The 10,911-nt window shown below is 40.3% G+C and overlaps 1 protein-coding gene across 3 annotated transcripts in view; it reads left to right on the top strand.

Annotated features, from left to right (window-relative positions):
* Positions 1-10,692, top strand: part of PSD3 (pleckstrin and Sec7 domain containing 3) — a 189,369-nt gene extending 178,677 nt beyond the window's left edge. For all 3 annotated transcript variants that reach the window (XM_042451584.1, XM_042451585.1, XM_042451586.1), the window contains one exon: positions 7,598-10,692. In XM_042451584.1, coding sequence (XP_042307518.1) covers positions 7,598-7,813 — 216 coding nt within the window. In that variant the 3' untranslated portion in view covers positions 7,814-10,692. The remainder of the gene's footprint in view (positions 1-7,597) is intronic.
* Positions 10,693-10,911: the final 219 nt, after the last annotated feature.

The following is a 10,911-nucleotide window of genomic DNA, read 5'->3' on the forward strand; positions in this document are numbered from 1 at the left end:
TGTGTTTTAAAACTGAATGAGTGTGGATGCAATATTAGTTATTGTTGTGTGCCTTCAAGTTGTTTCTAATTTAAGGTGACTCTAAGGTGAACCTATCCCTGGGTTTTCTTGGCAAGATTTGATCTGAGGGGATTTGCCTTTGCTTTCCTCTGAGGCTGAGACAGTGTGACTTGCCTAAGGTCACTTAGTGGGTTTCGATAGCTAACTGGGTGTTTGAACCTTGGTCTCCAGTGTCATACCCCTATGCTCTAACCACTACAATATGCTGGTTAGTGAACATCCATAAAGGTAACCTTGAAGGGAGAAGCATCCTCTTCAAGTTAGAACTCTTCAGTTTAAGCTTTTCAGCTTAAAAATGTTCAGAGATGGGCCACTTTTTATCTGCTAATGGTGACATTCCTTTGATTATGGGCTCTTGGGGGCTGCCTGCCAGTAGTGAGCACATCAGAAGCTGGTGGTACACAGGTCCACTGAGGAAGGGACAAATCCACTGAAGAAGGGACAAATCTCTCCTGCAGAGATCTAAACTGATTACCTGCACAGGACTTTTGAAAATATGTCCATGTTCTCCACAATAACAGGTCAAGGGGCACAGGTTACCTACTGTGCCTTAAAACCAGATGGAAGACAGAATTTCAGGAGAGGAATCTCTGTGACACAGAGTTCGAGATGGCCAATTGTTTCAAGGACAGGATCTGAGCAGGACCTTTGAGGATTGGTCTGGGCTGTGCAAAGGGCCTAAATATCCTAAAGGCACCAGATCCTGTCTGATTTTGGAAGCTAAGCATGGTCTGCCCTGGTTAGTACTTGGATGGCAGACTACTAACAAATACCATGTGCTGAAGGCTGTATTTCAGAAGAAGGAACTGATGAATCAACCTCTGAGTATTCCTTGCCTAAGAGAACCCTATTCACAGAGTTGCCAGAAGTCGACTTGAAGGTACATTTGCACACTGGTCCATGCAAGTTGATACTGAGTAGTCAGCATCCATCTTATTTATTTATTTGATTTGTATCCTCCTTGTCTCCCATGACTATCACTGGAGGCATCTCACAACAAATGTAACTAGAAAAGCTATAAAGAAAATTATAGAAACACAACTGGCCCTCCTTATCCATGGTTTCAAGTATCCATTGCTTGAAAATATTCCAATAACATATCAATTCCAAACAGCAAACCTTAATTTTGTTATTTTATATAAGAGCCACTGTTTGACTGTGCTATTGTATTTAATGGGACTTGAGTATCCACAGATATTGGTATCCATGGCGGGGAGAGACTGGAACCAAATCCCAATGGATACCAAGGGCCCACTGTATATAAATCTAAAATTTATAAGAAATATAATAAACCTTATAGATATAATAAACATTTTCTTCTGGCTTTTAAACATATTAAATTGTTTATTATGTTTTTAGTCTTCAATTTTTTTTTAATTTACACACTTTCAGATTTGTCACATTGTCTTTAATGTATGCCACCCTGAAATGTCTAGATAGTGGCCACAATATAATTTAAATATGTTTTTATATAATTTAAAACATAATTTTAAAAATGTTGCATCCTGTCTTTATAGCTCCTTTCTCAGCAACTATTCAATTCCCAAAAGCCCCCATGAATTGAAAGGTCTTTACCTGCATCTTTATTTTTGGCTTTTTCGCATATTTCATTGTGTATTGGAAATAGTATAGTTTGTGACCCAAGTAAAAAAATCAGGTTTTGAATTTTAACTACTCTAATTATGGAAAATTCCTGTAATGGAGAACGTTATCGGTCTTCTGCCTTTTTATTGGTTCTTTCTATCTATGTATTTATTTGTTTGGTTGTTTAAATGGGTTTATATGATTTAGATTATAATCACTGACCACATCATTTTTAGTTGTTTCTTCTCTTTTATTGTTGCTTCATAGAATTTTTTTTTAATGAATGCCATGTTGATAGTAGAAGGGTGGGATATCATTTTCTCCATATAAATAAAATAGAAATATAATTTCTGATGCATGACCTCTTTGGCACCTGTGATCATGTCTACATTTTGTTTGTCAGTGTGCCTCCATTTCTGGAAGCCACAGACCTCTGAATATCCATAGCAGAGGATGAGGGACTGATATATGTCTTGTCTTGCATGTGAACAACCCAGAACCATCTGGCTGGCTGATATTAAAAACAGGGAGCTAGACCTAGTAGATCTTTAGCCTGACCCAGCTGGTCTGCTGTCACACATTCAAGTAAAAATCCATCATAAATTATGGACAGTGAGAAGTTTTTATTGGCATTTATTCCTGTTTTTCTCTCTTCGTGGAAGACATGTGCAGGCCTTTATTCTGGATTATTTACATTGGTTTTAGTCTCTGTAGACAGAGCCTTAGAAGCTCCACAGGTTCGGTTCTATACTGACTCAGTTTTGCAGGAACATAAGTGATCAGCAATTGTATAATAAATGGCAAGAAAATAAGAGCTTGTTACATGACAGTACAGCAGACCTGGTCATTGCATGGCAGAAAGACTGGATTCCTATGTTGCCAACCAGGACTAGTGGTAAATTTTTGAAGTGTAGGCACTCATTATGATAGTCCCTATAAGTACACTTTCAAAGACAGTAAAAAAAAAATGGCAGAAGCTGCATAAATCCCTAACAACAAACCTACTATACCAGTTTTTGACTGTACCGAGGGCATATTTTATTTTGTAAAGGTAATGGGTTTTAAGTCCCAGTTCCAAATCAAGATGCCCCAAATGCTTTACATCACTATATGGAGAGTTCACAACTGTTACTGGGGGAAAGCATTCTCTTCACTGTTACTATGAGAATAACATTGAAATTCAGAGGGAATAGGAGAACCAGTGGATGTGGGTGGCAGGATATAGGATGTCATGGTCTACGCTCTCTTCAGCCCCAGGAGCTCTGGCTTCACAGCACTGTTGTAGCTTATTGATTAAGTAGAATATAGGCAGAGTTTAAGCCAATCATGGAAGATGAGTAGGTGCTATATAGCATCCAGTAAAATGGCTCTATCAAACCTCTTCCCATTGATATGTATCACTTTTCAAATAGTTTGGCTTCCATGTCTTAGAGTAGCATTTAAATTTTTTTCCATATGGATCAGTCCCCTGAGGAATCTGTTTCTCCTGTAATTAATTCTGGGATGTAACCTGAGGCACAGTCATTTTACAAGTAAGGTAAGAAGTGTTCAACTTCTGGATGTTGGGAACATTTGTCTGGTCCTCATGTTTATATGAACTCCGCAAATTTGGCAGTGCTTAGGGATGGATGAATTTACAAAATTTGGTTTTGTTGGATTTCTCAAATTTTGCTGAATTTTTCATTTGCCCGACGGCAGGTTGATTTTGGTTCACATTTTCTGCAGTTAGCAAATGCAGCTATAATAGGTTTTTTAAAAAGAAAAGAAGTCTGTGCAAAAAAACCTCCAAAAACATTGTCAATTTTTGTGCCCATTTTTCCTGATGGGTGCACTTTTTATTTACCCACCCCTCTCACCTGCTAGTACTCTGTAGAATATCATACACCGTTGGGGGTTACATAAGGGAGATCAACTAGGATAACCATGGTGTCTTTCAGGATAGCTAGTCATTTCGTAATCTCCTAACTGAAGAACCTGATAAAATTAAAAACAACAACAACAAAGAAAAACTGGGAGAAATACTATAACTTTTGACTGGCAAGCATGCAGGGCTGTAGAAGTACTGTATGATGACGCAGCATTTGCAGCCCCATTTCCTCTCTTCCCAGCTTTCTGCATATTCATTATCTGATGAAGCCTGAATCAGTCTAGAGCACTTTCTATCCATATTCATCTCACTATTTCCCATATTTTTGACTTGACACACTTTAGCTATTTAATTTATTTGTCTTCTCACTGCTGCTGGAAGTATAGATACTGAGTGCATGACTGTCTTTCTTCATTTAATTTTAAAGTAGATTTTTCTTGTCATCTTTCTCTGCACAACTCATATCGCTTCAAAGGCTCTTTGGAAATCCTATTCAAAGCCCTTGCTTTTTTTCTTGCACCTTTGTAAAGACCTCGAACTCCTCTTGAATTTGAATAGTAATGATTACCTGAATTTTGTTTTGAATTAAGAGAATGCAGTACTCCTTCCCTTCATTCTGAAATACAAATAATTCGACAATGGACTTTTCTCCCCTTTGAAGAGTGTGTGGGCAATTGGTAGAACTTCATCAACATTTGCACTGCAGCAGTGGGGACGGGTCAGAAGACCCATTGTTAAATAAATCATTCCATAAAGGCCAGAGTGTTCATTTTGCATGTCTTAAAAGCCTTTTTCTGAATTCCAGTTAATCACTAGTTATTTGAATTAATCACAGAGCCATTGTGTGAGACTGCAGATAGAACTGCCCATAACAGAGAACTTCATGTTATTCTAGACAGTGAAAAAAATTCATCCATTTGGTGTTTTAAAAAAAATACATTGATCTCCTGCAGGCTCTGCTTTGGCATGGATTGGTAATTGTGAGGTGATGCATTTAAATGTCACATCCGAAGCGGTGGGCTGTAATCTGTGAAAGCTTATGCTGAAATAAATTGGTTAGTTACAAGACTTTCTTCTTTTTATACTGGAGTAGACTAACATGGCTATCTCTATGAAAATTGCTTAAATGTCACAGTCCGCCTACCACAAGCAAAGCAGGGTGATGGTGGTTGCCGTTGTTATTTGTATCCCTCCTTCTTCCCCAAATTGAATTCTGAGTGTTGTTCTGTTACAATTTAAAACACAACAGTACAGCTGAAAGCATGGAAAAAATGAATATCACAATGGAATTAAACTATACACAGTATTAAAATAATGCAAAACTATACTTAGAAAGATAAAATGCAATTAAAAATATTAGACACTATTAAAAACAGTTCAGTTTAACACAAGGCAATACAGCAGCCTCCTTAGCCCAGTCTTTGAAAACTTTCTATTTTAAAAGCCTGTTGAAATAAAAGAGCATTTGCCTGAAGAACAAAAAGAATTGGGGGCATTCTAGCCTACCACAGTCTAGTGCAGCGGTTCTCAACCTGTAGGTTGTGACACCTTTGGCGATCAAATGACCCTTTCATGGGGTTCGCCTAAGACCATAGGAAAACACATATTTCCGATGGGCATAGGAACTGAGACACCACTCCTATATGATTGGGAGTCACCACAACATGAGGAACTGTATTAAAGGGTCGTGGCATTAGGAAGGTTGAGAACCACTGGTCTAATGGAAGCTGCTAAGAAAGCTTTTTTTGTGTCCCCATCAACAATGTTTGTGACAGTGGTTGGACTGAGAGAAGGCCCTCTCCTGGTGATCTCAGGGCCTGGACCAGCTTAGAAAGGAAGATACCATATGGGAGATAACCAGGACCTGAGTAATATGGGACTTTATAATCAGCACTTTGAATCATGCATACCTGAATAAAGTAGCCAGTGTGCTATAATGGTTTGAGCAGTAGACTCCAACCCTGGAGACCATGCTTTAAATCCCTGCTCAGCCATGGAAACCCACTGAGTAGGCTTGGCAAAGTCACACCCTCTGAGCTTCAGAAGGAGGCAGGGCAAACTTCCCTGAACAAATCTTGCCAAGAAAGTCCCATGATAGAGGTTGCCATCAGAAATGACTTCAAGGCACACAACAACAATAACTGAGTAAAGAATATTTGGATGGTTAGAAGGTTTCATTGGCCCACAAAGACACTTGGGAGTGCAATACCCACTCTCACATCCCCTGAAAATTCCTCTCCCAAATGTTCCCTAGAGGATGTTTGGATGGGATATTAACCAGAGGGGGGGGCAGCTACAAAAATGGCCTAGCAAGCCACCTTTTCCTCACCCTTTATTTATAGGAAAGACTATAATTCAGGGGTATACATTCCATGTATAAGACTCCGGGCTCAATTCTTAGCATCCCCAGTATTTGTGTCACGTTGACATAAGACGTTGAACCTTTAAAGGTCTGAATGTCGAAGCAAGCACAAACTAGGCACCACCATTCTGTTTTAATTGATTGTCATCTTCATCCCCTTACTTTGTCTAAGTGCCTTCTTAAGCATGTCAGTCAGCTATGGGGAAAAAGTCTGAATCAGCCCTATTCTTTTTAGAAGGAGTAGGCACACTGGCCTGTTGAAGCAAAAAATATTGGTGTATTGTCATCCCTTTAAAAAATTACATTATGCCATTAATTTGCTAGTTAAGACTCTCTATTCTTTAAGAGGTTTCTTGTTTTCACATTCTCTTGTTTTTCGGAGGCTTGTTGGGTGACTCATCCCAGGGAACTTCTCATTTTGATGGCAATTACCAAGATGTAATTCCCCAAAGCCCTGAAAGTAGCAATCTAATTACTTCCTGAGACAGAAGCACACTACTATTGGAAATATGTAAATGTTTAGGTTTTCACTGGCTCTTGGGGTATCAGTGATGTCACCAGCAATTGCTATAAACAGATATATCCAAAATATCAAGGAGGGATCTGATTGGTTCATAGAGAATAATGTGATCTAAATGCACGTACAAGTGCAGAAAGAGTAGAAGCTCCTGTGGAAGGTGAAGCAGTTACGGCTGAGTTGAGAGCTGCAATGGCTTCTCATCCCAGTAAGGATCTCCTTCTGCTGGAGGAGCCCTGGTGGCACTGTAATTAAATGCCAGTACTGCAGCCAAAACATTGTAAGTCCGATCTGGCAGGGCTCCAGGATGACTAAGCTTTCCATCCTTTTGTAGTTCAGTAAAATGAATGCCCAGCTTGTTGGGGGTAGATGGCTAACACATTGTAAACTGCTTAGAGAGTGCTTAGTACTATAAAGTGGTATAGAAATGTATGTGCTATTGCCATTGATATTCCCTGCAGCCATGGCTATGGTGACGTTTGGAGGGCACAAAAAGGAGCCGCTTTTCGTGGCTCCTTTTTGTGCTCTCCAGAGACCAGATCAGGGCCACGGCATAAGGTTGCTGCGGCCCCAATCCGGCCAGGAAAGGGGCGGCTGCATGCCGCCCCTTACGGGCAATCTGTATAGCCCCTTAGTATTTTAAGGATTTTCATTTTTGACTTGTTATATTAATGTAGTGTTTTAATTGTGTTTTAAAATTGTACTGTGTTTTAAGCATCTTTTGTAAGCTGCCTCCAATTTGGGAGAAAGGCACATAATGATTGAATGAATTAATTAATAAATGTCTTGTATGATGAGGGAATGGACTCTCCACAAGGGTCCTAGCATTGCCTAAGGTGCAGCCCTCTGCCTTGAGCTGGAGACTGACCGTTTTAGACTAAGTTCACTGGTAACCTAGGAATGTGTAGGACTTCTCACTTTCTCAAAAATTAATGCTGGTTTAATTGAGATTCTCAGGTCATCACACTGCTTCAGATGTTTCGCCTCAGGAGCAATCACTAAATTTGTTCCAGCTTTCACTCTGACCTTAGTATTCTTGTTACCCACAGTCCAAATGTACCCAACTAATACCCTTTGTTTTGCAAGTGAATAGGTTCTCAAATCTACCATGAATTCGCCTTGCTTGACTTCCTCAATAAGTTACAGTAGTTGTACTGTGGGCTGAAACTCCTTTCTCATCCCCACCCCCTTTTCCCCTTTTTTTCAGAAAACGCGCTATGAAACATATGTGTCTCTTCTCAAAGAGGGAGCAGGAAAAGAGTTGCTGAGCACGGGTGAGAATGATGGCCCAGGACTGAAGAAATGCCACTCAAGCCCTTCATTAAACCAAGAGTCTCCTCTTAGTGCCAAGGTGAAGCGTAACATCTCTGAGAGGAAGGACTATAGACCTGAAACACCCAGCCTCAAGCAGAAGGTTACTTAGGGCAACTGAGGCAGGCTGGTGGGATCACATATCACTCTCCCTCTCTCTTTCTCTCTTTGATAACCTGTCCTTTGCAAAAACAAAACAAACAAAATTAACACATCTGCCTGAATGGGGTGTTAGTGACATTTTCAATTGTAAAATTTTGTTGTTTCTGTACAGGTCGTTGGAGATGTTTTGGCTTCTGACTTGCATTTGCCTAGTTAATTTATCATAGAGCAATTGATCCAATCCTTTCTTTTTATAAATAAAAAGAAAAGTGGGACAGGGAACAAGGAGTGGGAAGGGAGAGGTTTCATGATACATGTCTCTCCCTTGTCTTTTTCACTTCTCTCATTGGCTTGTAACTTTCATCTCTCAAGTCATCTGCTGCTTTTGAGCAGCAGTGAAAGTAACTGGACAAATGAAAAGCTTGCTGATTTGTTTAGCCTTGCGAATGGAGTCGCCTTTGCCAAGGTGGCATTGAAAATGGAAGAGAAATGAAGTGAAAATGCTGCTGTGCTGTCGGACTCTGTCACTACATGTGAAGGAAGCCCTGCCAGTAGGTAGGCTGCTGAATGAGCAGTTGATGTGATCCTTGAGCTTACACTCTGCAAGGGACTGAAAAGTGATAGCTAGCCTTCAAGAACAAAAAAATGAAGGAACATAGTTAGTATTTTGGATGTTGAAAGGGAGCCAGGTCTTTGGTGGTCAGAAGTAATTCCAGCCAAAACTGTTCATTTTCATTGACTGGAAGGTTTCTCCACTGACCTCTCCCTCTCTGTTTTTGCAGCAAGTCACACTTGCCCATGCAGTTCTCAACAGTATATACTTATACATTTATTGTACAGACACCTGGTAATGTGTATTTATTTTCCATAGGCATTTTGATCCTCTTCTAGAAGTTCAAGTATGTTCAGGCACTTTATAATTGAATTGATTGCCGCTGGATGTGTTCTTAATGTTGAAAAATGTGAAGGGGTGGCTTGTTACCCAGTTTGCTTTTATAACTCAAAGAGGACCAGAGATGTATTCTTTAGAATGATGAGATCTTTCTTCCTAGAACAAAACCCTGATTCCATTCCAGTCATTCTGTGTAAGCCAGCAAATCCCTCCATCTATTAAAAATACCCACCATTGATATAACTCCCCTCCTTTCATGTCTGCGCTAGCTTACTTCATATCAATGCAATGAAACAAAATGAGCCAGAAATAAGGAGAACAGCAGTATATTTATCACTGCTCCTGAAATGTCCTCATCTTCCTTGCAGAGCACAGCATTATATTTGAAGTGTATTCAATGTTAAAGAAGACAAAAGAACTACAAGGCACCCCAAGCAAACCAAAGGAAAAGGAAGCACCATAACCATGTGGGAATTAAGTCATAACCCCAAAGAATCAAATCCCAAAGAATCAAAATGGTTGTGAATAACGGAGTTAACACCATTGAAATCCAGAACTGAGATAAGGAGCAGACATAAAGATCTGCCTTCCTGCATGCCATTGATTTGGCAGTATGGATCTCTCTGTATGTCTCTTTGCCTATTAGACCAGTCAGGACACACTGGGTAAAAAGTGGGTCTCCATTTTATTTAGATCCTGCTTGCTTTAGAAGTGGGAAAGACTGGAGTGACACACCTCAGAGAAATTTGTTCACCTTAAAGTCCAAGTTTTATATTGAACGTTACCTTGAGTTCCAACACTGTACATGAGCAGCTGTGGATGTTGCTTCATCTCTGTAGAGGAAACCCTTTCTGCATGGCATTGGCAGTTAGAGATTGGCAGACCAGCTCAGATTGATGCCAGAAGTGCATAATACAAGAATGGGGAATCTTTGATGCTTCAGACACTTTGGATTACAACTTCCACAGTGCCTTACTATTGGCCATGCTGAGTAGATCTCTTGGCAGTTGTAGGCCAAAACGTCTGGATGACCAAAACTGCCCCATTCCTGTCAAAAAGACTGAATGGAATGAAACTCCTTGCTGCCTCCACTTTCTAAGGGACTCAAACCCTAATGCTTTCAGAATCATCAGATCTGTGCACTGAGAGGAGGACAGGAGTCTTCAGGTCAGATAGGTTAATGGTTGCTGTGAGAGTGGATGGCACCAAGAGAAGTGGCCTTTGTGAGGCAGTGTCTTACTCATGGTTCTGTGGTTGCTCATTTTTCATCAGAAGAGCCCGCAAACTGTCCAGTTATATTGAGAAAAGAGAGATGGCAGTAAAGTGACAAGAGTCATTAGCACTATCTGAAAAGCAAGGGTGACCTTGCTGTTGGTACTCTATTTGTCTTGTCTCTCATAAAGCACAAGGGGAAAGAAAAGTAAAACAAAAGATTGGGAGAAAACTTCAATATTTTTAAAGTTTGAGGGTGAATAGAGGTTGGACATTTTAACCAATCCAAATGAAAGAAAGAACTCACAAGATTTTCTGTGGAGCACAGTAAAGCAACAATATTGTATTGAAATTTTCTATGAGGTTTTCCATGGGTGAAGATGGGATAAACTATTAATTGTACTGATTCTGTATTGATTGGCTGTTGGCTTCTGCAGCTGTTTGCTGAGGGTTATTGAATGGTATCTTCAGAATCACAAACAACTGTTATCCATGCAGTGACACATTGTGCTCATCCAAATGAGTGCAGCAGGAATGAGTGATGGGTGTTGCATTCTTCTCTCCCAGTGAAAATGCTGTGGCACTGCCTAATACTCCTTTGCCCAGGTGAACTATTATAGTAGGGTGATAAAGGAGAGGTGGCAAGTGGCCTTTCTCTCCCCTCTGAGATGGGCAGTTGCTAAAATTTGGGTGGGGATCCATGTCACAGCCAGACAATGGCTGTATGATCCAAATTATTAATCCTTTGGAAAAGACTTGGCTCTGTGTGTGTGTGTGTGTGTGTGTGTGTGTGTGTGTGTGTGTGTGTGAAAGAGAGAGAGTGAAAGAATGTGTGTGTGTGTGTGTGTGTGTGTGTGTCCTGTGCCCTCGTGATTTCATTTGTGTTTGTCACACATTATTTTGAGGGCTCAGGAACAAAGGTGAGCAGAGCTCTTGTGTCTTCAAAAACCACATTGTGTCTCAGAGAGCACTTCTCTGGGCCAGGCTGCAGTGTTTCTGGATCA

The sequence above is a fragment of the Sceloporus undulatus genome, chromosome 2 (assembly GCF_019175285.1).
Source record: "Sceloporus undulatus isolate JIND9_A2432 ecotype Alabama chromosome 2, SceUnd_v1.1, whole genome shotgun sequence".
Lineage (NCBI taxonomy): Eukaryota > Metazoa > Chordata > Lepidosauria > Squamata > Phrynosomatidae > Sceloporus > Sceloporus undulatus.